The 25,896-nt window shown below is 44.0% G+C and overlaps 1 protein-coding gene across 3 annotated transcripts; it reads right to left on the reverse strand.

Moving 5' to 3' along the window:
• Positions 1-3,126: 3,126 nt before the first annotated feature.
• On the reverse strand, positions 3,127-18,833 carry LOC139537629 (smoothelin-like protein 2). 3 transcript variants are annotated; one of them, XM_071339169.1, is made up of 13 exons: positions 18,568-18,833; positions 17,567-18,444; positions 8,196-8,271; positions 7,864-8,040; positions 7,552-7,746; positions 7,268-7,339; positions 6,462-6,881; positions 6,272-6,328; positions 5,517-5,562; positions 5,173-5,385; positions 4,601-4,715; positions 4,132-4,283; positions 3,127-3,975 (listed from the first exon to the last, which is right to left on the reverse strand). In XM_071339169.1, the coding sequence occupies exons 2-13, from the start codon at positions 18,128-18,130 to the stop codon at positions 3,849-3,851; spliced, it is 2,214 nt and encodes a 737-aa protein (XP_071195270.1). In that variant the 5' UTR covers positions 18,131-18,444; positions 18,568-18,833; the 3' UTR covers positions 3,127-3,848. The 3 variants fall into 3 exon arrangements, with proteins under 3 accessions (XP_071195270.1, XP_071195269.1, XP_071195271.1); XM_071339168.1 differs by having other exon boundaries at positions 6,272-6,331; positions 18,568-18,825; XM_071339170.1 differs by lacking the exon at positions 6,462-6,881 and having other exon boundaries at positions 6,272-6,331; positions 18,568-18,832.
• Between the last annotated feature and the right edge of the window lie 7,063 nt (positions 18,834-25,896).

Raw genomic sequence — 25,896 nt, forward strand, 5'->3', positions numbered from 1 at the left:
GGCATCAGCTCTGGTGGACATTCTTGCAGTCAGCATACCAATTGCACGCTCCCTCATAACTTGAGACATCTGTGGTATTGTGTTGTGTGACAAAACTGCACATTTTAGAGCAGCTTTTTATTGTCCCCAGCACAAGGTGCACCTGTGTAATGATCATGCTGTTTAATCAGCTTCTTCATATGCCACACCTATCAAGTGGATGGATTATCTTGGCAGATGAGAAATGCTAACTAACAGGGATGTAAACTAATGTGTGCACATCATTTTTGAGATATAAGCTTTTTGTGCATATGGAACATTTCTGGGATCTTATGGTAGAAAATTACAAGATTATGTTTTAATACTGTTTATGCATCGAATAGCTTTGATGAGTACTCTCTCATCTGTGTCTGTGTGACTGAGTTGGGCCTTTGGGGCTTGGCGCTGGCAATTGATTTATGATGGCTTGGTGATAGAACCTACAGCCTGCATTCCATAGAATGAGTTGGTGTTTGGGTACTATGAGGTACCAGGGAGGAGATGTCTCTGGTGTCGACAGCTGATAAGAAGAACCTTGTCTTAGGGGCCAAACCCTGTGTTCTATACAATTGGAACAGCAAATGCTATCTGGCTGGGGGATACTCCTTTCTCACATACAAATCATAACCTTTTGACCCATTCCACACATCTGTTGTTTGTACGTATTCAGGAGGATGTGTCTTAACTATAAAATGCTGTTTCTCAGTTCTGCTCGTTGGGCTCCCAACGGTCACCTACGGGTGATCCATTAATGCAATAATTCATTGATAAAAAATAAAGGTGATTGTTTGAAGAAATGACAGTCTCTCTCACTTGGTTAGAATTCCCACCAGAATGTTTTATTTCAGCTCATAAAGCGTTTCATATGTTCTCATGTTCTGAGCAAGGAACATCTCTCCTTCTCACTATCACGTTTGTTTATTTGCGTGGTTGTAACTTATTGTTTTACTTATTTTGTACATAATGTTGCCGCTACCGTCTCTTATGACCGAAAATAACTTCTAGACTGCAATTACTTACCACGGACTAACAGAATCCTTCTTTTCCTTTCACGACTCTGACGAGCCCAACGCGAAGGATATACTGCTTCCTCGGGAACAGGCCCCGATCCCCGTGATCTGCGTGAAGAGGAAGCGGAGAATCCACAATCATGTCCTTTGTCTTGATCACGTTGAGGGAGAGGTTGTTGTCCTTGCACCACACGGTCAGGTCTCAGACCTCCTCCCTATAGGCTGTCTCATCGTTGTCGGTGATCAGGCCTACCACCGTTGTGTCATCAGCAAACTTAATGATGGTGCTGGAGTTGTGCCTGGCCGTGCAGTCATGAGTGAACAGGCAGTACCGGAGGGGACTGAGCACTCACTCCTAAAGGGCCCCCTGTGTTGAGGATCAGCGTGGCAGATGTGTTGTTACCTACCCTTACCACCTGGGGGCAGTCTGTCAGGAAGTCCAGGATCCAGTTGCAGAGGGAGGTGTTTAGTCCCAGGGTCCTTAGCTTATTGATGAGCTTTGAGGGCACTATGGTGTTGAACGCTGAGCTGTAGTCAGTGAATGGCATTCTCACATAGGTGTTCCTTTTGTGCAGGTGTGAAAGGGTAGTGTGGAGTGCAATAGAGATGGCATCATCTGTGGATCTGTTGGTGCGGTATGCAAATTGGAGTGGGTCTAGGGTTTCTGGGATGATGATGTTGATGTGAGCCATGACCAGCCTTTCAAAGCATTTCATGGCTACAGACATGAGTGCTACGGGTTGGTTGTCATTTAGGCACAGGGACTATGGTGGTCTGCTTGAAACATATTAGTATTACAGACTCAGACAGGGAGAGGTTGAAAATGTCACTTGCCAGTTGGTCAGCGCATGCTCGGAGTACAAGTCCTGGTAATCCATCTGGCCCTGCAGCCTTGTGAATGTTGACCTTACTCACAGGTTTTACTCACATCGGCTGCGGAGAGCGTGATCACACAGTCGTCCGGAACAGCTGAGGCTCTCATGAATGTTTCAGTGTTACTTGCCTCGAAGCGAGCATAAAAGGGATTTAGCTCGTCTGGTAGGCTTATGTCACTGGTCAGCTCTCGGCTGTGCTTCCCTTTGTAGTCTGTAATAGTTTGCAAGCCCTGCCACATCTGACGAGCGTCGGAGGCGGTGTAGTACGATTCGATCTTAGTCCTGTATTGATGCTTTGCCTGTTTGATGGTTAGTCGGAGGGCATAGCAGGATTTCTTATAAGCTTCCAGGTTAGAGTCCCGCTCCTTGAAAGCGGCAGCTCTACCCTTTAGCTCAGTGCGAATGTTGCCTGTAATCAATGGCTTCTGTTTGGGGTATGTATGTACGGTCACTGTGGGGACGACGTCCTCGATGCATTTATTGATGAAGCCAGTAACTGATGGGGTGTACTCCTCAAAGCCATAGGAAGAATCCCGGAACATATTCCTATCTGTGCTAGAAAAACAGTCCTGTAGTTCAGCATCTGCTTCATCTGACCACTTTTTTATAGACCAAGTCCCTAGTGCTGCCTTCTTTCATTTTTGCTTGTAAGCAGGAATCAGGGGGATATAATTATAGTCAGATTTGCCTAATGGAGGGCGAGGGAGAGCTTTGTACGCATCTCTGTGTGTGGAGTAAAGGTGGTCTAGATTTTTTCCCCCTCTGGTTGCACATTTAACATGCTTATAGAAATTAGGTAAAACTGATAAGTTTACCTGCATTAATGTCCCCGGCCACTAGGAGCGCCACCTCTGGATGAGCATTTTCCTGTTTGCTTATGGCGGTATACAGCTCATTGAATGCAGTTTTAGTGCCAGCATCGGTCTGTGGTGGTATGTAGACAGCTACTAAAAATACAGATGAAAACTCTCTAGGTAGATAGTGTGGTCTACAGCTTATCATGAGATACTCTACCTCAGGCGAGCAAAACCTCGAGACTTTCTTAGATATCGTGCACCAGCTGTTGTTTACATATATGCATCTGCCCCCGTATCTTACCAGAGGCTGCTGTTCTATCCTGCCGATAGAGTGTATAACACGACAGCTGTATGTTAAGCTCCACTCTGGTTTCATTCCCAAGATATAATAACCCATTACCTAATTCAGAAAGTGATAACAAATAGTGTACATCACTATTATTTTAATAGAGTTGAAATAAAAGCTAATCCAATACATTTGATTGACATTGAATACAATTTGTAGATACAGCTATTTATTTGTAACAGTGACAATCTGGACTTTTTATTACATAAAAAACAGACGTCTTTTAAACATCAACATACCTGTAAATATCATGATCTCACTGCAAAACAGTCAAAAATGCCTCGAGTCCAATGGCATTAGCAGAAGGCCAAACTGATTCAAGACCAGTGCGTACAACTAACAAGTTGTTCCTGCCACCTTTCTTTGCATTTACACTTCTTTCATTTTCACTTTCTTCCCACTTTCTTTACAACTTGAATTTTAAATGATGTCTTTCAGGTGTTTTGCTAGCTTCATGCATGACAAACACTATTTTAGAAATCTTGTTTCATTTATTTTATGATCTACATTGAATCATAATTACACCACTAGAAAATAACCAGCAGGTGGCTCTCTGAGTTAAAAAATATATTTGTAAAACTACAATCTTTTCTCCAATTCACTACCTCTATTTTCTAAAGGAGGCAAAATAAGAGCCCCAAACCACATTATTATATGACAAGACAAATTCAAATAGAATTGTACAAGCACAATCGTTATATACAGTTATCGAGAGTTGAACAAAGTAGGGAGTAGTGCTTTGGCTCGCTGACGAAGTGTCAGTGTGCCTGGTGATAGGGGTGATCGCCTCTGCACAGGGGTGTCACTCAAACTTCTTGAGGTGGTTGTAGAGGGACTGGACGTAGGTGAAGATACACATGGGGTCTGGTTTGTTACCCATCACCATCATATCCTCTACCTCTATGAGACGAACACAGTCAGCCTGCTCCCTAAGAGAGACAGAAGGAGAAAGATAAAAAAATATATATAACCCACAATATTTAAAGATAAGGTTTCTAATACATATATATTATAACACCGTATGCCACAGACTTGTAACAGGATCTCCTCCTTGAGGTATTACCAACACACACATACACACTTACTCTGCTGTGGTGAAGGCCACTTCAAAGTTGTTTTTGCGATTGGCAGGATTCAGTGTGTTGTAGTCAAACTCCAGGGGGAAGAAGGAGTGGACCAGGGCAGCAAATGCCATTCCATCACACCAGCTGGATGAGAAGTTCTGGATGTCTATGTTCTGATGGAGGAGAAAATGGTAGGAGCCAAATACAGTGTTATTTCCATAGAAGACCAGTTAAAAACTTAAGTATTCCTATATATTGACTAACTTTAAGAGCCACATTTGCTGGTAAATATTCTATTAACATAACACACATGGTCCAGTTATGAACAAAAGTTAATGGTATGATAATATGGAGCCTCTTAAGCTGTCTAAAGCCCTGGGAAGAACTGAGATGGACAAATTGCTGGAAACCAGAATCAAATCTCATGTGTGCTAGCTAACATTTATCACATTGTGAACCGTCTGTCACAAGGGCCTAGGGCTTGACTCACCTGGTAGCTAAACGTTTTGGATCGGCACCACTCCAGGAGCATTGCCTTGATGCTGCTGGCGCTGTTAAAACTCTGGGAGCGCTGCAGTTTGGGCTTGGAGCCTGCAGCCTTGGACCTGCAGAGTGGAACATAGAGGTGGTTAATTGTTTGTGGCTGTATAGTTCACTTGGTAAGAACATGGTTCTAGCAACACCAAGGTAATGGGTTCAATTCCCAAAAGGATTCTTTACACACACACTACAAATGTATGCACACACTATGCTTTAAGTCACTTTGGACAACAGTGTTTGCTAAGTGGCATATGAACAGGACCCAACTGTCTGACTTATCACACAATGATAGTGATAATATACATGTAATAAAGGGTTGAGGGACATGTAAAATGTGATACTAAGGGCCTGTTGGCTTTTATTGACACTCAAAACAAAGTACAGGGTTGATAGGAGTAGGGTTATGGTCTCATAACCTCAAAACCTAGGGTTTAGCAATTACTCAATAGGGAGTAATAGCTAGCTAAGTCGGGTAAGAGAGACAATGGGTGAAGTCAGGGTGACTGACTGTGCCTTTTGTACCTGTCACACTCAGAGGCCAAACTCTCAAACAGAGACCGTTTGCTCTGCATCCCGAGGTTGCGAGGAAGCGTTTGTGACCTCTGCAGTTTCCGCTCCCCACCGCCCCCAAACTTGTCCAGCCCACCAAGCATGTCCGGACCGCCAAACTTGTTTGGACCACCAAATTTATTTGGACCACCAAACTTGTCCGAACCGCCAAACTTGACCAGGCTCCTGAAGGTTATGTACAAATGTACATCATTGAGCTTCTGAATAACTACTAAAATGCCAGGTTTACATGGTTGTGATTTACATGTATTTGAATAGTGTCTCATTTGATGTTTAATAATTGGTCAAGGACTGACCTGTCTGTGCCAGGGGGAGGCACCTTTCTGGGGGGTAGGAGTTTTTCTGCACATCACACAGAGCGAGAGAAAGAGACAGACAGAGAGGGGGAGAGAAACAGAAAGAGAGAGAACAATGTTAACTTGACAATGAACAAAAGACTAAGAAAGGCAAAGGCAGACAACAAAACACACAATGAACAAAGATTCACAAAACACTTTACACAAAAACAAGCTTCTTAACAAAAAAATAAGAAGTTCATAAGATAGTTTGTAAGTGCAAACTAACATTTCTTAAGAATTCATAATTTTTCTCACAAACTTCTCAAATATCTTCTAATGAACTTCTTAACTATCTTCTTAAAATGATTGTTGCTGGACAACCGGTCTAGCTAGCAATCTAAAAATGCTAGCATATTTATTACTGAGATGTTCTTGGGTTTAAAATAATCAATACTGTAACTTTCAGAGGAAGTTTGAGTGAATTAAACATGTTCAATTGCTTTCATTAGCTTATTCTCTCACTGCCCATCGTTTTTAAGACTAGGGTTTAGCTATCTTGGAATTAAGAACATTTCCAAGAAGAAATCCAGTAAGTTTATTTTCAAGAATCTAATTTCCTCTGAACTTTTTGCTTAATGAGAAGCATAAGAAATAAGCACCTTATTAAGAAATAGCAACTTTTCATAAGTTCATAGTTAAGGAAAAAATGACAATTAAGAAGAACATTATTCTTAAGAACATTTTGCAAATTCGGGCCCAGTTCCTAGTTTTACCTGTGGTTGCTGGGAAACTCATGCTACGCGTTAGACTCGGGCTCGCTGCCTTAACTGCTACTGTAAAAGAACGAAAGAAGAGAAAAAAAATGAAATAGAACTGGAGGTCAGACAAAGAAATGTGAAAGAACAAAGTCCTAAACGGAAAAGAGGAAAGAGATAGTAGGGAGAGAGTACTTGTGTCCCTTACCACGTTCACCACGTTTGAAAGGAAATTCTCCCGATGCTTTGGGTGTGGTATCCTCAAATACTGGTTGACTAGGTGTTTTGGGTGCAGGGGAAGGAGATGGAGGGGCTGCAGGAGCCTGAGTTGGTGCTGCAGAAGATTGAGTTGGGGTGGCAGGGGACTGAGTTGGGGCAGAAGGAGACCAAATTGGGGTCGCAGGAGCCCAAGTTGGGGTGGCAGGGGACTGAGTTGGGGCAGCAGGAGCCCATGATGGGGGGGCAGGGGACTGATTTGGGGCAGGTGCAGTTGGTGACTCTGGGCTAGTTCTGCTCAAGGCACTGACAGGGGTATGAGGTGGGGCCAGAGATACAGAGATGTTCTCCTTCTGCACTGCATGACTGCTGACTGGTGACCTCACTTGCATTTGTTGTCCAGAAAAACTCTCTGATTGGGTGAGAATAGACAGAAGAGGAGAAAATGTTTGTTGGTAAAGTTTAGCTTGTATGCAAGGTGTGATTTGGACTAGAGGGTGACATCAGGTCAGATCGATTGTGTCAACCAGACCTGAGTTCAAACAGTATTCATTTTCTATCAAATACTTTAGCTGCACTTCATTGAGCTTGACTGCTGCAATGAAACCAATGGAAACATTGTACATTTGGCATTCCAGGCCGGCTTAATCAACAAGTATTTGTATTTGAAAGAAAACAAGTACTATTTGAACCTGGCCAGGTGTCAATGAGAGTAGATGACAGACACAGATTCCCAATCTGGCAGAAATGACTACATGTTACAATCTTGGCCCACTGAAAGCAAAAAATATGATGTACCTGATCCTTGTGATAGGCCTGGAAGGGTAAATGTACGCATTGATACGGCGGTCTCTCTCTTCAATGCTGGTGCTGAAACAACCAAGACAAGTCAACAAAGTCAGCCATGGATATGTTCCTTCATTTACCTTTATTGATAATAAAGGTTGATTTTTCAAAACACATCTTAGGGGGACAGTTCACCCCAAAATTACTAGACTTTTGCACAAAATCCAAAATTACTTTTTGGAATTTGGGTGAACTATCCCTTTAAGGGTAGATAGTCCAATCCAAGTTCTACTCACCAGGACTAAACAGAGCATCTAGTGCTGTTTTGGGAGTGGTGACGTCAGCTATTGGGTAGGTAGGAGACTTTGGTGTTGAAGCAGGAGATTTCCTGGCCAAAGCAGGAGATTGTGCTGGCGGTTTGGGGCCAGTTGGGGAGTCTGTTTTGGTTATGGCAGTGCAGGGAAGATGTGGCTCGCCGAATGATGAGTCGTCTGATTTGGGTACATACAATATGAGGATTACAAAAATATCAATAGCCTGCTTACAAGGTAAGTAAACAAATACGTAACATATAGCTAGCTATATTATATTACAGTTATTTTACTCACCAGATTTAAACAAAAAATCTGGTCTGGCTTTGGGTGAGGTGACACCTGCAAATAAATGACCAGGAGACTTGAGCTCCACTGAGGCTCGTCTGGGGCCAGTTGGTGACTCGGAACAAGTCCTGGTCAGGGCACTGACGGGGAGATGAGGCTTGTGCACCTCTGCTTCCTGACCACTGACTGAATGGGAGGTAGCAGACATGCATGAGGAAAGAGGTGTGTGTGTGTCAATTCAGTTTCAATTCAAATCCCTAATTGAAATTGTTTTCTAAAATCTTGAATAATAACTTAGAATTTTCAACTGAATTGACCCCAACACTGGTGTGTGTTTAAACCTTTCTCTTTGTGATGTCCATTCTCCAACACAGCAGCAACATTTCTGTCTTCCGTTTTGTCAACACCTTTGTGACCCTATATAAAAGAGAAACAGAACACACTTAACTACGGCCCCATTACTACACAATAGGCACAATCTAAAAGAACACAACATAAAATAAACTAAAACAAATGTAAGTTAAATCAGGAACAATACATGATGTGGGTATGGCTCATGGCCCTGTTAAGAAATGTTATTATGATTTTTGCTAATGCATTCGAATGGCCAACATCGCTGTGAAAAGGACTTTTGAATGCGTTGATGGGCTTCCCGCCTCCGCTGAGACGAGTCTGGTGGGAGTATCCAGGACGTATCCAGGACTGAGGCGGGGCTCACTCGAGACAGAGAGGGAATGCTGGTTGATAACAAGTGTGAATGAAAGCTTTATTAACTGGCCCAGTGAACTCGGCAGATGTTGCCCGGGCCAGCAAGCAGCCCTGATTGTCGAGCACTGCAGTCTCTTTAGCTAATCCACTCCCTGTACTCCATGTCATGGGCCAAATAAAATGCCACCTGCTGGAGAAGACAGATTTTGGGCCCAGTTATCCCTCTCGCTTCACCTCTTCCTCTCTGGTGTGACTCACACGTTTCAGTTAATTACTATTGCTCCCGCCTTGGGCTATAGTAATCAGTGTAATTTTGTAAATGCTGGATCTCTATGGCAAGATGCATCACTCACCCAAGTTTCGTCAAAATCTGGCCAGAGTTGTCTGAGATATGGTGTGTGACTAGCGGACGGACAGTCCCCATCCCGATTTCATAGTGGGGGACAACATACTGGAATTTGCTACAGGCCCAAAATGGCACCAGGAACATAGCCTTAGAATCTAGCATAGCCTTAAATGGCCAGATGAGCAAATTGAAAACATGGTCCACCTTGTGGATACAAACAAAAGTACAGCTTTAGGTCTTCTTTAACCCCCCAAGAACAAAAAAACAGAGCCATTTTGACCCCCCCCCCCCCCCCCCCGACAATTACAACATTGGACATTTGGTCTGGGAAGGGTATTATTCCTATTTATCTCTGGGTCTCCATAAGTCCCAATTGTGACTGTAGTCTTTAGTGGCACTGGGGCTCAGCGCGTGGGTCTAACTGAGAGGTGTGGAGAGACAAGCCTTAAGTCCTGGAGCTATTTTGGATTTGTAATCAGTCACCCCAATGTCCCCCACTCCTCTTACATCCTAATATAGCCCCAAACAGGGCCTTTTGAGATCAGGGAGTTAGTAGTGGGACAGCCAAACTGTTCCAATGCTATCATTCAGTGCCAGAACTCAGTACTTCAGAGCCTTCTAGATTGGCAGTCGCACCCGCTATCCCCCCATGGCTGCGACTGCCAGCGATAGAGCCATGATGAGAGCCCGGTCAAGTCATAGCAGAGGGACAGTAGAGGCTAGGGATTAGCAGTAGCGATGATCTGTGTGCACGGCTCACATACCTACTGTATCATTTTTTCTCTCTATCTGTCTCACCCTGTCTGCTTCTCCATTTAAAAAAAATCCCGCTCACTCTCTTTCTGAATCTATTTTACTTTTAGTCGATCTCTCCCTTTTTACTCAGAAACACGCAAACACACGTACAGAGTCAAACAAACACAGTCAAACACACACATTTGCAGGAAATACAGGGTTAGGGTTACAAGGGGTACACACACACACATTTTAAGATGTCATTTAGATCTACTTTTAACTATAAAGATGCTTTTTATTTATTTCCATTGTCCTCCAAGACTTGCTGAATCTCAGGATTACAGGACTATGGTTACAAGGGATACACACACGTACAGATGTAAGATATTAATTTGATCCCTCTTTTGTTGCTGAGAATTTTTCTGCAGATGAGCTTTGATTTACATGAATTCAATGAAAACCTGCACTAACACATATTAACAGTATTGCACTTTTCATGTAGCCTACTTTTGACCAGCTAATCTGTAGGAACGCATTTCTGACGTAGTCAGGGTTGATGGGGGAACAGCCAGGTGACATCAGCGCTGTGGAATGTTGGCAGGGTGTGTGTTTCGAGAGGGGAACAGCTGGCAATCCAGCTCAGGGGGATATTGACAGGGAGACGAAATTCTACTTTGGGAATTCTACTTTCCGTCCTGTCAGGAGGCTCAGCTCAGGACTGGGATTGGTTGGACGAAGCACTCCCTCATGTGCTGCTCTGAAGTGAAGAGATATGGAGACCCAGAATAGTTCCTTAAGGGCCTCCACCTGGTACTTGCTGCCCCAAGATACATGTGTGTGTGTTAGTGTGTGTGTGTGTGTGTACCCCTTGTAAGCCTAACTCTTTACTTCATTGTAGATCCAAATACAAATTCAAGTGTGTATGTGTTTGTGTATGTGTGTGTGTTCAGATACGTTAGGGGTGGAAGTCAAATAAGAACAACAATCCGTGTCAGACTATCACCTACCACCTATCATAATCCTACCAACCACTAATCCTATCATCTATCCAACAACCAAACCCTTCTCATTCTCCAAGAGCAGTTGATATGAAACACACAAAATCCTGACCTGTAACCAGCAACAACCCAAAATAGCCTCTCAGCTAGCACATACCATTCTGAGAACCATGTTTCTTAGAGCTTGGTGAGAGCGTGGTTGTCCAATGGTTATTTTGCATACAACCTTCCCACAACTTTCTGGGAATGGTGCAGGATAGTTGCTTGGCTTTGGAACTTTCTCAGCACATTTAAAGGGATACTTCAGGATTTTGGCAGTGAAGCCCTTTATAAACTTCCCCAGAGTCAGATGCTCATGGATACCATTTTTATGTCTCTTTGTGCAGTTTGAAGGAAGTTGCTAACTAGCACTAGCGCAATTGCTAACTAGCGTTAGCGCAATGACTGGAACTAGCAGATACGCATAGACCCATAGACCTCTAACGCTAGTTAGCATTGGCTTTCTAAACTACAGTACCTCTAACTTACTACGTATTGGACACAAAGACATACAAATTGTATCCACGAATTCATCTGACTCTGGGGAAGAAGATAAAGGGGCTCACTTCTAAACTCCCAAAGTATCCCTTTAAGGAACTTGACAAAAGAAAACAGAACATTCCCTAAAAGTTCAAACATGGTTACTTTTAATTTAAATGTTGGTACAGTTGAAGTCAGAAGTTTACATACACATAATGTCACGTCTGCTCCCGCTCTTCCCCTCCCCCTGGCGCTTGAGGGCGCCAGAATGCCTTGCATCACTCACTCCTGCCATCCATCACGTACACCTGTCTTTCCTTGTCACGCGCATCAGCGTTATTGGACTCACCTGGACTCTCTTATCACCTGTTAATTTCCTCCCCTATATGTGTCAGTTCCCCAGCTCTGTTCCCTGCTTCTGCATTGATTGTTTTTCTGTTTGCTAAGCTGTTTATGTCTCGTTCCATGTCCGTTATTTATTAAATGTTACTCCCCGTACCTGCTTCGTCTCTCCAGCGTCATCCTTGTGATAGATCGTGACAGAATGCAGAAGCCATCACACGAAGCATCGGGGAGTACTGGCGTTCTGGTTGGTATAGTGGCATCGGCTCTGGGTCAACACCGATGGAACCGGGGGTGCCTAGCCTGCTCGTCGGGCTTCCACGCCCTAGCAGGCTCGAGAGGTTTCCTTGCCCCGGTTGGTTCGGAGGGCGCCCATCCCACGTCGGGCCTCAGCTGGATCGTCAGTTCTTGTCTGCCCAGCCTGTCCAGGAGTTTTTTGTTTGTTTGTTTTTTGTTTTGTCGGTGACGTCGGGGGTGGATTCTGCCGCCGATGGAACCGGGGGTGCCTAAGCCAGCCCGTCGAGCTTTCATGCCCTGGCTGGCTCGAGAGGTTTCATTGCCTCGGTTGGCTCGGTGGCTTCCCATCCCACGTCACAATCCACCGGATCATCGGGTTTCCTCAGCGGGATCGACAGGCGTCTGGACTCAGCCGGATCGTCAGGCTCCCATGCCTCAGCCGGCTCGCCAGGCTCTCACGCTCCAGCCGGTTCGTCGGGCTTCCACGCCTCAACCGGCTTGCCCAGCGCCCATGTCTCGGCCGGTTTGCCCAGGTGGGACGCAGGGTGGCGCCCCTAGTGGGGGGGTACTGTCACGTCTGCTCCCGCTCTTCCCCTCCCCCTGGCGCTTGAGGGCGCCAGAATGCCTTGCATCACTCACTCCTGCCATCCATCACGTACACCTGTCTTTCCTTGTCACGCGCATCAGCGTTATTGGACTCACCTGGACTCTCTTATCACCTGTTAATTTCCTCCCCTATATGTGTCAGTTCCCCAGCTCTGTTCCCTGCTTCTGCATTGATTGTTTTTCTGTTTGCTAAGCTGTTTATGTCTCGTTCCATGTCCGTTATTTATTAAATGTTACTCCCCGTACCTGCTTCGTCTCTCCAGCGTCATCCTTGTGATAGATCGTGACAGAATGCAGAAGCCATCACACGAAGCATCGGGGAGTACTGGCGTTCTGGTTGGTATAGTGGCATCGGCTCTGGGTCAACACCGATGGAACCGGGGGTGCCTAGCCTGCTCGTCGGGCTTCCACGCCCTAGCAGGCTCGAGAGGTTTCCTTGCCCCGGTTGGTTCGGAGGGCGCCCATCCCACGTCGGGCCTCAGCTGGATCGTCAGTTCTTGTCTGCCCAGCCTGTCCAGGAGTTTTTTGTTTGTTTGTTTTTTGTTTTGTCGGTGACGTCGGGGGTGGATTCTGCCGCCGATGGAACCGGGGGTGCCTAAGCCAGCCCGTCGAGCTTTCATGCCCTGGCTGGCTCGAGAGGTTTCATTGCCTCGGTTGGCTCGGTGGCTTCCCATCCCACGTCACAATCCACCGGATCATCGGGTTTCCTCAGCGGGATCGACAGGCGTCTGGACTCAGCCGGATCGTCAGGCTCCCATGCCTCAGCCGGCTCGCCAGGCTCTCACGCTCCAGCCGGTTCGTCGGGCTTCCACGCCTCAACCGGCTTGCCCAGCGCCCATGTCTCGGCCGGTTTGCCCAGGTGGGACGCAGGGTGGCGCCCCTAGTGGGGGGGTACTGTCACGTCTGCTCCCGCTCTTCCCCTCCCCCTGGCGCTTGAGGGCGCCAGAATGCCTTGCATCACTCACTCCTGCCATCCATCACGTACACCTGCCTTTCCTTGTCACGCGCATCAGCGTTATTGGACTCACCTGGACTCTCTTATCACCTGTTCATTTCCTGCCCTATATGTGTCAGTTCCCCAGCTCTGTTCCCCGCTTCTGCATTGATTGTTTTTCTGTTTGCTAAGCTGTTTATGTCTCGTTCCATGTCCGTTATTTATTAAATGTTACCTGCTTCGTCTCTCCAGCTTCATCCTTGTGATAGATCGTGACACATAAGCCAAATACATTTGAAATCAGTTTTTCACAATTCCTGACATTTAATCAGAGTAAAAATTCCCTGTCTTAGGTCAGTTAGGATCACCACTTTATTTTAAGAATGTGAAATGTCAGAATAATAGTAGAGAGAATGATTTATTTCAGCTTTTATTTCTTTCATCACATTCCCAGTGAGTCAGAAGTTTACATACACTCAATTAGTATTTGGTTGCATTGCCTTTAAATTTTTTAACTTGGGTCAAACGTTCTGGGTAGCCTTCCACAAGCTTCCCACAATAAGTTGGGTGAATTTTGGCCCATTCCTCCTGACAGAGCTGGTGTAACTGAGTCAGGATTGTAGGCCTCCTTGCTCGCACACACTTTCAGTTCTGCCCACACATTTTCTATAGGATTGAGGTCAGGGCTTTGTGATGGCCACTCCAATACCTTGACTTTGTTGTCCTTAAGCCATTTTGCCACAACTTTGGAAGTATGCTTGGGGTCATTGTCCATTTGGAAGACCCATTTGTGACCAAGCTTTAACTTCCTGACTGATGTCTTGATGTTGCTTCAATATATCCACATAATTTTCCTTCCGCATGATGCCATCTATTTTATGAAGTGCACCAGTCTCTCCTGCAGAAAAGCACCCCCACAACATGATGCTGCCACCCACGTGCTTCACGGTTGGGATGGTGTTCTTCAGCTTGCAAGCATCCCCCTTTTTCCCTCCAAACATAACAATGGTCATTATGGCCAAACAGTTCTATTTTTGTTTCATCAGCCCAGAGGACATTCCTCCAAAAAATACGATCTTTGTCCCCATGTGCAGTTGCAAACCGTAGTCTGGCTTTTTTTAATGGCGGTTTTGGAGCAGTGTCTTCTCCCTTGCTGAGCGGCCTTTCAGGTTATGTCGATATAGGACTCGTTTTACTGTGGAGATAGATACTTTTGTACCTGTTTCCTCCAGCATCTTCACAGGGTCCTTTGCTGTTGTTCTGGGATTGATTTGCACTTTTCGCACCAAAGTACATTAATCTCTAGGAGACAGAACGCGTCTCCTCCCTGAGCGGTATGACGGCTGCGTGGCCCCATGGTGGTTATACTTGCGTACTATTATTTGTACAGATGAACGTGGTACCTTTGGGCGTTTGGAAATTGCTCCCAAGGATGAATCAGACTTGTGGAGGTCTACAATTATTTTTCTGAGGTCTTGGCTGATTTCTTTTGATTTTCCAATGATGTCATGCAAAGAGGCACTGAGTTTGAAGGTAGGCCTTGAAATACATCCACAGGTACACCTCCAATTGACTCAAATGATGTCAATTATCCTATCAGAAGCTTCTAAAGCCATGACATCATTTTCTGTCATTTTCCAAGCAGTTTAAAGGCACAGTCAACTTAGTGTATGTGAACTTCTGACCCACTGGAATTGTGATACAGTGAATTATAAGTGAAATAATCTGTCTGTAAACAATTGTTGGAAAAATTACTTGTTTCATGCACAATGTATATGTCCTAACCGACTTGCCAAAACTATAGTTTGTTAACAAGAAATTTGTGAAGTGGTTGAAAAACGAGTTTTAATGACTCCAACCTAAGTGTATGTAAACTTCCGACTTCAACTGTACATTCCATTCTCACCATCAGCAAAACTCTCTCTATCCTCTATCTTAAATGTGTTCAGGTGTGTTCAGGTGTGCCCAATAATTGGCCACACCCAATCTTAATGAGTGCTTGTTTCCTTTGAAATGGGGTCTGTTTGAATAGACTAAAATGAACAGATTTTGTATGCTTAAAAAACATGGCATGCTAGCTCCATCCTGGTGGTGCAGTGGACTAATTCCATGGAAAGACAACAGAAGATTATAGGTTTGAATCTCACTGATGCTGTGTCACAATAAAAATGTGTTTGCATGATTAATGCCTAAGGAAATGAATTTCCATGTGTCCTATCTGTGCTTTGAGTTTAAAAATGTTAACCCAAAATACACACCTATGAAGGTGCTGGGAAGGGTGGAGAGGGTTGCTGCTATGTCTGTCTCCTATTCCAGCCTTTCTCTCTCCTCTCTCTCTGTTTCTATACATCCAGAGTTGCAGTTATGGGAAGTTATGTTAGCTAGGACTTTGTGGTGCTTTTAAAATCTATCCTGAACCAAGACTGAAAATGATACTTTCAGGTGAAACACACACACACACAGCTGAGGACTCAAACTAGCTTGGCGTTGGCTATAAAAAGTGAGGCCTGTTTTAAAAGTTGATGGGAGGTTTAAAGCTCCATACGGAGCTGTCTGGACCAGGGGGGTACAAAGCGGTCCCAAAGAGCTCCAACCCAAATGTCCAGGACCAGAGCCATCAATCAGGCCTGCCCTGACAAAAATACATGTGCCCTTTTGCGAGGACGGAAGGAGCGGAGAGAGGGGAATGGAGGAGCAGATAACACTGACCGGCCTCTTGGCTTAACTGAAAAACACACAGACAGATTTAAATCTTTGGATTCAATGAGAGATTAGAAGTAGTGTACGAGCATCCAGTTAGTTCAAGGTGCACTACAGGGTACAACAAGTACACTTAAAAATAGCCATGAAAGAAAAATAGATACCCTTACACAGTCTGATTAAATAATAAAACTGTGGGAGCATTCATGTGTGTACAAGTACAGTATCTTCTTTCAATGGGAGGTACCTAATGACACACAGACAGACAGTAAGAGGTCCTCTGGATGTCATGCTCATGGTCCCACTGGAGAAACCACCAGCAGAGATGCTACATTGAATTTGTAGAATTTGGGTCTCTGCAAAAATGTGTGTGTGTGTGTTATTTTTTTATTTTAATACTTATATTCTGTGTATCTGAGTATTTTCAAATGATGTGGCCCGAATCAACTACTCCTATTGGATGTACAGTGTATGTGAAAGTATTTTCAAATAATTTCCTATAAATACTATTTCTATTTCAAATACATTATTTCAAACACCGAAACCACTTGGGTTAAATGTATGGGAGTGTATTTGAGTCAGTGTATTTGAATATTCTCAAATACATGCCTTTACTTTCCAAGTGTATTTCCAAATACATTCCACTACTTGTATTTTCTAGTGTCTGTATATTCATGAATATGTGTGTACACCACAGGAGGTTGGTGGCACCCACATTTTTTAAAATATATTTTTTAAACCATTATTTAACAAGGCAAGTCAGTTATTAAGAACAAATTCTTATTTTCAATGATGGCATAGGAACAGTGGTTAACTGCCTTGTTCAGGGGAAGAACGACAGATTTTACCTTGTCAGCTCGGGGATTTGATCTAGCAACCTTTTGGTTACTAGTCCAATGCTCTAACCACTAGGCTACCTGCCGCCCCTAACAGGAAGGATGGGATCGTGGTAATGGCTGGAGTGGAATAGGTGGAATGGTATCAAATACATCCAACACGTGGTTTCCATGTGTTTGATGCCATTCCAGTTACTCCGTTCCAGCCATTATTATGAGCCGTCCTCCTTCACCAGCCTCCTGTGGTGTACACATAGACGCTTGAATTCGTTTTTTGGAGTGTCTCCAAATGCAAAAAGTGACATGTTTAAAGAAGGTCATTCGGGTGGAGGATGGGCAGCTTCCCCTTGTCCCATTACTGCCTACTGTAGATACACGCAGCTTCACACTATTTAATGTATTAGTACTACACTAAGCCAGGAGCTTTAAAATGAATCACCAGGGGCAACACAGCACTTTCCCCACTGAGAGAGACAACAGATTTACAACTTAGCACTGTCTCAATCTCTCTTTCTCTCACACACACACACACACACACACACACACACACACACACACACACACACACACACACACACACACACACACACACACACACACACACACACACACACACACACACACACACACACACACACACACACACAACCATCATAAAAGGCTTTCAATTTTCCCAGATGACATTCCCTTGCATTCTACTAAATGATACTAAATGGGACAATATCTTCTCCGGTAACAAGGCAATACTCACATTAACCATGTTGTCCTCCATGGGCTCTCTGCTGGAGAGATGGGCTGATGTGGAACTAGAGGCGCCAGAACCAGAAGACCCAGAACCAAGACCAGAAGAACCAGACTCTGACGGTCCATTGGGGACCATGGTGGAGGGACTCCCGTGGCTCCTGTTCACCATCCCCTGGGACGAAGTCATGGGGATCTGTCCCCTACTGTCCCTCTCCTCCAGGGCGCTCCTGTCCACCCCTTTCCCTGTCAGACCCTCCACCAGGCGGGCCAGCGCCTCCAGCTGACTCCGGAGCTGCAGGTTCTCCTGCGTCAGCTGTTGCACCGCCTCGGCCAGGGGCCCTTGGGCTTGACACGCCTCGTCCACCCGCCGCTCCACGCCCCGCTTGAAGGCACTCACGTCCACGTGCACCTCGCGCACCGCTGCCGCCAGCGTGGCTTCGAAGCGACCCAGTGCCTCACACACCGTCTCGTCGCACGTGGCATCCCCGGCTGCCAACACGGTTGTAGGAGCGGCGTCCATGTCCCCACTAGCAACAGACACCCTCAGCTTAGAGGAAATGGAGCGGTGCATATGTTTAATGGACGACGGCGGCGGCTCTACTGTTCTTTCCTCCTCTTCTCCTTCTCTCCCCGTTTCTCCTGCCTGGGCTACTGAGAGGAGGTGATGAGAGAGGGATTGATCTTTCTCTTAGAAGAGGGGAGTTTTAGAAGGTGCTCTATAACTGTTTCCCAGTACAGTTAAAGTGGTTTTAAAGGAGGACTGTGCTGGAAAATAGATTCCTAAGCAGCCAAGTCAATTAACTACACAGACGTCTTTCAGTCTCGACACAGTCAGATTCTCTCACTTCCAGAGGACAAGAGCTGTTATTTCTAGGCTCTGTGGTTCTGTTCAAAAAGAGAGATGCAAAATACCCTTCAAAATCAAGTTGTCAAGTTGTCAAAATCAAGTTGTCACCTGTCATACTGCGAAGGTTATGTAAAATTTGAGGAGGTAGACATCAAACAAACCTTTTGAAGAGTCCTGCTGAGGGAGCAGTCCAGTAGTGTAATCCAGTCCCCATGTGTGTATGTTTATATAAGTGTGTTCTTGTGTGTGTATCTGTTTGTTTGGTTGTTTGTGTGGATTTCATCCACACACCTCTAAAGTAATGTCATGAGAATTGCTTTATTGTGTGTGTTCTGTGTGCTGTGCAGCTCTGCTTTAAACCACCAGCCTTGTGAGTAGGTTCATCTCTGTATTTGGGGAATAAGCGGGAGGAGGGAGTAAAAGGGGAGGGCTCAAACTTCATGCAGCACTCCTCCTCCCTCCCTCCCACCTTGATGTGGGCCCAACTTGTGCTGGAGTTGAAAGTAAGTGTGTGTGTGTGTCAGTGGAGGCTGGTGGGAGGAGCTATAGGAGGATGGGCTCATTGTAATGGCTGGAATGGAATAAATGGAATGGTATCAAGCGGTATCAAACCACGTTTGACTCCGTTCAATTAATTCCATTTCAGCCATTACAATGAGCCCATCCTCCTATAGCTCCTCCCACCAACCTCCACTGGTGTGTGTGTGTAGGAGAGGGAAGATTACATCGCCTAAATATGCCCAATACAAGAAAAGGGAATGCATTGGGAGATTAAAGAATGACAAGCCTGAACCATTTATTTCACATGACTGTATAGCTAGTGACTGTATAGTTAGTAATTGTATAGCTACTGACTGTATAGCTAGTGACTGCATAGTTAGTAACTGTATAGCTAGTAACTGCATAGTTAGTAACTGTATAGCTAGTAATTGTATGGCTACTGACTGTATAGCTAGTGACTGCATAGTTAGTAACTGTATAGCTAGTAACTATATAGTTAGTGACTGTATAGCTAGTGACAGTATAGCTAGGGACTGTATAGCTAGTGACTGTATAGCTACTGACTATAAAGCTAGTGACTGTATAGTTAGTAACTGTATAGTTAGTAACTGTATAGTTAGTGACTGTATAGCTAGTGACAGTATAGCTAGGGACTGTATAGTTAGTAACTGTATAGTTAGTGACTGTATAGCTAGGGACTGTATAGCTAGTGACTGTATAGCTAGTGACTGTACAGCTAGTGACTTTATAGCTAGTGACTGTATAGCTAGTGACTGTATAGCTAGTGACTGTATAGCTAGGGACTGTATAGTTAGTAACTTTTTAGCTAGTGACTGTATAGCTAGGGACTGTATAGTTAGTGACTTTATAGCTAGTGACTGTATAGCTAGTGACTGTATAGCTAGGGACTGTATAGTTAGTGACTTTATAGCTAGTGACTGTATAGCTAGGGACTGTAGAGTTAGTAACTTTTTAGCTAGTGACTGTATAGCTAGTGACTGTACAGCTAGTGAATGTATAGTTAGAGACTGTATAGATACTGTATAGCTAGTGACTGTATAGCTAGTGAATGTATAGGTAGTGACTGTATAGTTAGTGACTGTACAGGTAGTGAATGTATAGTTAGTGACTGTATAGCTAGTGACTGTATAGCTAGTGAATGTACAGGTAGTGAATGTATAGTTAGTGACTGTATAGCTAGTGACTGTATAGCTAGTGAATGTATAGGTAGTGAATGTATAGTTAGTGACTTTATAGCTAGTGACTGTATAGCTAGTGACTGTATAGCTAGTGAATGTACAGGTAGTGAATGTACAGGTAGTGACTGTATAGCTAGTGACTGTATAGCTAGTGACTGTATAGCTAGGGACTGTAGAGTTAGTAACTTTTTAGCTAGTGACTGTATAGCTAGTGACTGCAGAGTTAGTGACTGTATAGCTAGTGACTGTACAGCTAGTGAATGTATAGTTAGTGACTGTACAGCTAGTGAATGTATAGTTAGTGACTGTATAGATACTGTATAGCTAGTGACTGTATAGCTAGTGAATGTATAGGTAGTGACTGTATAGTTAGTGACTGTACAGGTAGTGAATGTATAGTTAGTGACTGTATAGCTAGTGACTGTATAGCTAGTGAATGTACAGGTATTGAATGTATAGTTAGTGACTGTATAGTTAGTGACTGTGTAGCTAGTGACTGTATAGCTAGTGACTGTATAGCTAGTGACTGTATGGCTAGTGACTGTATAACCAGTGACTGTATAGCTAGTGACTGTATAGCTAGTGACTGTATGTCTAGTGACTGTATAGCTAGTGACTGTACAGGTAATGCATGTATAGTTAGTGACTGTGTAGCCAGTGACCGTATAGATAGTGACTGTATAGCTAGTGACTGTACAGCTAGTGAATGTATAGTTAGTGACTTTACACCTAGTGAATGTATGGCTAGTGAATGTATAGGTAGTGACTGTATAGCTAGTGACTGTATAGCTAGTGAATGTATAGTTAGTGCATGTATAGTTAGTGACTATGTAGGCAGTGAATGTATAGTTAGTGACTGTATAGCTAGTGACTGTATAGCTAGTGAATGTATAGCTAGTGACTGTATAGCTAGTGACTGTATGGCTAGTGACTTTATAACCAGTGACTGTATAGCTAGTGACTGTATACTTAGTGCATGTATAGTTAGTGACTATGTAGCCAGTGGATGTATAGTTAGTGACTGTATAGGTAGTGACTGTATAGCTAGTGAATGTATAGCTAGGGACTGTATAGCCAGTGACTGTATAGCTAGTGACTGTATAACCAGTGACTGTATAGCTAGTGACTGTATAGCTGGTGACTGTATAGTTAGTGAATGTATAGTTATTGACTGTAAGGGTAGTGACTGTGTAGCTAGCCTCCCATGAGTCATACTCTTATTTGATGGAGCAGGTACACGAGTCAGAATGAGAGTGCAATCTCACCACTGGGAATGAACAGGCCCCAGACTTCACTAATCTTTGTAGGTTCAGCTGTACTGTTGAAGCACAACGGGATGTTATGGAGGCGAATGTTTTTAGAGAGATATCCCACTAAGCATTTGACGTCTTTTGAATGTCTTTTTTTGATATTTTTTGATGTGATCCGGACCAGCCTTGATTTCACCTTCCACGGACATTGATTTTTGGTCCGGAACGGCCTATATTTTACCGAAACAAAGACGCTCTGATTTGGTCCCATCAGGATCGGCCTTGATTTAGCCCAAACATAGACATCTACTGTATGTTTCACAAGTTTGGACAGCACAGTACCGTACACAGTACAGTAAAGAAAAGTAGAGTATAGTACAATAGAGTACAGTACAATACACACTAGAATACAGTATAGAAAAGTATAGTGTACTGTATTGTACACTACTGTACTGAATTAAACTACTGTACTGAATTAAAACTATACTACTACTACACTGTTCTCTCATCAATTACTCCAGTGTTTAATTGGTATATTGTAATTACTTCGCCACCATGGCCTATTTATTGCCTTACCTCCCTTATCTTACCTCATATGCACTCACTGTATATAGATTTTTTCTACTGTATTACTGACTGTATGTTTATTTATTCTGGTAAATACTTATTTTCAATGTCCATTAAAAATGCATTTTTGACATCCGGAAAATACATCTTCTTACCTTTCATTCAGCACCTGGAAAATACGTCTAAAATCCATATTTTCAACGTCATTTTGGTTACTGCGGTCTAATATTTCATATAGCTCTGATGTCTACCCACCACACCATGTAAGGTCACATAAGATACAATCAGACACCTGTATAGACATATCCCACGGGTGCTATAGAGAAATACGTGCACAAACAGTCAGCTAGACACACTGGAGACACCAAAAAACAGCTTCCTTCGATGCGTCGACAAACAACTATAAAAAGTGTCTATCGATGATGGATTGATGTCGGTGTCTGTTCTGTCTTGGCCGTGACATCACGGTTGCTATGAGAGACGGATTTTAGAACCAAACCAAACAAAACATTGTGCCAACATTATGATATCATGGTTCTTTGAAAGGAAACACCTAATCAGGCAGGAAGGGTGGGTAGAGAGGGTAGTAAAAGTGATTTATTATTGGAGGTAATACAAGGTATTGTTCATGTTGCTGGTGGTGTTTCTTCAAGTGTGGAGTGATTTGTCCCTTGGTCCAACAAAAACATTACAGGCTACATTGAAAAGTATGCAAGGACACTCACCTGTTTGCCTTAGGGCCATGGCCTCCCATGCAGTACTAGTAGTATGAAGAAAGATTGGACTTTAGAGTCTTTGAAAGAGCTTCAGCCCTCTCTGAATTTAGCGGGAATCTAAATGGAGCCCTACTGCTTACAGAAACAGGCGTACTGTAGATCTCAAATGATTAGACGGTTATTAGCTGTATTACCTCTACCTTACCATATTCGGTGTCATTATTGCTGTTTTGCTGGCACCATTTAATCTCTCTAGATCTAGAAAAGTTCCTTGTGGGTAGGCAGTAGCGACCATTTTGGAATTGGGACACTATGGGGTTCTCTCATTTGGGCAAAAGTCTGTCCTCCGTCCTCTCTCCTCCGTGACCCAGTAACCGATAAGTGGTCAAGGAGTGTGTGAATTCATTAGTAGGCAAACGAAAGATGGTCATCCCCTCTTCAATAGCCTCCTTTTGGCTCTCTCCTCCGTGACCCAGTAACCGATAAGTGGTCAAGGAGTGTGTGAATTCATTAGTAGGCAAACGAAAGATGGTCATCCCCTCTTCAATAGCCTCCTTTTGGCGAGGAAGCACAAGTGTACCCTACCGGAGGCCTTTGTCCGAATAGTTTTTAAAGCTGCAATATGTAACTTTTTGAGCCACCTGACCAAATTCAATAATACATGTGAGTTATAGATATGTTATTCTCATTGAAAGCAAGTCTAAGAAGCGGTATATCTGTTCTATATGCGCTATTTCTTCTTTTGCTTCTGGTTTTGTACACCAGCTTCAAACAGCTGAAAATACAATATTTTTGGTTATGGGAAATATATTTCACAGCGGTTTAGATGGTACAATGATTCTCTACACTACAGTTGCTTTTTTTGTCACAAACAGAAGTTAGGTGAACTATTGGAATTTTAGCAACCAGGAAATTGCGGAGCGATTTCTGCATAGTGCATCTTTAAAATCTGCCAGATCCCCTTTGAATCAGCTATATTTTTCTCAATGGGAAAAGAATGGAAACGTTTAAAAACGATATGCTACGTATCCTTTTATCAATAAAATGTCTTGCATAACTAGCTAAATTAGTTTGTATCACTTTATACATTTATTTTGGAAATCTACCCTGTAAATGTAATTTGCCAAATGAAGCACGATTGTAGAAGGAGAGTCCCATTTCATACAAGTGCATTTTTCCCCCACTTATCCTCGATTACTTTTGAGCTTTTTCAAAAGGAGGCCAGAGAGGACGGAGGAGAGAGGACGCAGGAGTTGAGCAAATCAAATTGACCCTGTGACCTGTCCTGTACATGTGTCCCCGCAAGTGCCACCACAGCCTGACACTACTGTCCCCCGCAAGTGCCACCACAGCCTGACCCTACTCTTTTAACTTTAACACACAGACTGACATGGACCGAGACATAAACATTATATAGTTTAACCTGACTCTGTGAGAAGGAGCAGAGCCAGTTCCAAATCGCCCTCCCACCTTCTCCTCCCCTCAAACCCTTTAATGTTTGCTGATCTGTCAGGTGGAAGCAATATGGTGGAAGCTTCAACACTACACTGCTGATACATATCCAGGCCCATCCCACATGCTAAGATCAAGCGGTTAGGGCCAAGGGGGAGGGATAGGGAGCAATTTCAGACTGGCTGATCCGACAGACAGACAGGTCATGTATTCAAATGAATATTTTTTAAAGGACTATGTTTCCTCTGCGTAAGGGAAAGCTGCTAAGTGGCATTTTAAATGGCTCAACTAGATAAGTATAAACCCAGTAGCCATCAAAATAAAAGCCTTAGAGATTTCAGATAAAACTGAGAGAGACAAGTGACATGAGATAACTCTCTACAGTGGTACAGGATAACAAGAGCGTCAGGCCCAAATAGAGCTGCCTTATAATCTCCATCTGCTCCCCCAACTGTCCAGGACAGGGAAATGGCTTTTCCCATTGCATCTGCTCCAACAGACTCCAACACTCGCCCCATGCAACCTAGTTTGACTGACGAGCCATGCACAAATCATGTAAAATCATCCATTGATGGCAACTGGAGACCTGCGAGAAAATTTAAGTTAGGTGTCGAGATCTAGAGGTGCCTTATTGTGTTGCGTGTGATTGCCATCTGCTGGTTTTAGAGAGAACATTTATTTTTCTAAAGAAATGTGGCAGCCTGGTCCCAGATCGGTTTGTGTAGTCTTTGTTGTTTCTCTAGCGCAGGGATCATCAACTAGATGCAGCTGCAGGACGATTTTTTCTTGAGCGGATGGTCAGGGGGCCGGAACATAATTACAAATCATTTGTAAACTGCAAATTAACCGCAAGAAGCACAAACAGATAAAATATTTGACTAAAATATAATAATTTCAAACCTTGCTTACGTTTGTATACGATCACATATATCTCTCTATTATGTGTGGGGATACTTCGGGCACAGATTTTCAAAATTTAAATCAGTTGGAGCTGATTTTCTGGTGTTTTTGCTTTTTTTTCCAACAAACAATTTAAATCACCTGTTGGGGAACCCTGCTCTAGTGGTTATACGACTATAGGAGTTGGCTATACAGCACTAACAGATCTGGGACAAGGCTAGGAACGTGGGAGGAAAGAAACAGAAGGTGCATCTCAATAAGCTGAAGTTGCATCCTCTTCTACTCTCCTTCATCTGTACTGAATGATGATGATGATGCCTACCCGGAAACCAGCTTTCACTTGTCCAGATCTTTCTAATCAGTTACGTCAGAACAGGGCTCCGGGCAGCCGAGCGGAAATGGAGGAAAACTCGCCTCCCTGCGGACCTGGCATCCTTTCACTCCCTCCTCTCTACATTCTCCTCTTCTGTCTCTGCTGCTAAAGCCACTTTCTACCACTCTAAATTCCAAGCATCTGCCTCTAACCCTAGGAAGCTCTTTGCCACCTTCTCCTCCCTCCTGAATCCTCTTCCCCCTCCCCCCCTCCTCCCTCTCTGCGGATGACTTCGTCAACCATTTTGAAAAGAAGGTCGACGACATCCGATCCTCGTTTGCTAAGTCAAACGACACCGCTGGTTCTGCTCACACTGCCCTACCCTGTGCTTTGACCTCTTTCTCCCCTCTCTCTCCAGATGAAATCTCGCATCTTGTGACGGCCGGCCGCCCAACAACCTGCCCGCTTGACCCTATCCCCTCCTCTCTTCTCCAGACCATTTCCGGAGACCTTCTCCCTTACCTCACCTCGCTCATCAACTCATCCTTGACCGCTGGCTACGTCCCTTCCGTCTTCAAGAGAGCGAGAGTTG

Source organism: Salvelinus alpinus, chromosome 13, assembly GCF_045679555.1.
Source record: "Salvelinus alpinus chromosome 13, SLU_Salpinus.1, whole genome shotgun sequence".
In the NCBI taxonomy this organism is placed as follows: domain Eukaryota; kingdom Metazoa; phylum Chordata; class Actinopteri; order Salmoniformes; family Salmonidae; genus Salvelinus; species Salvelinus alpinus.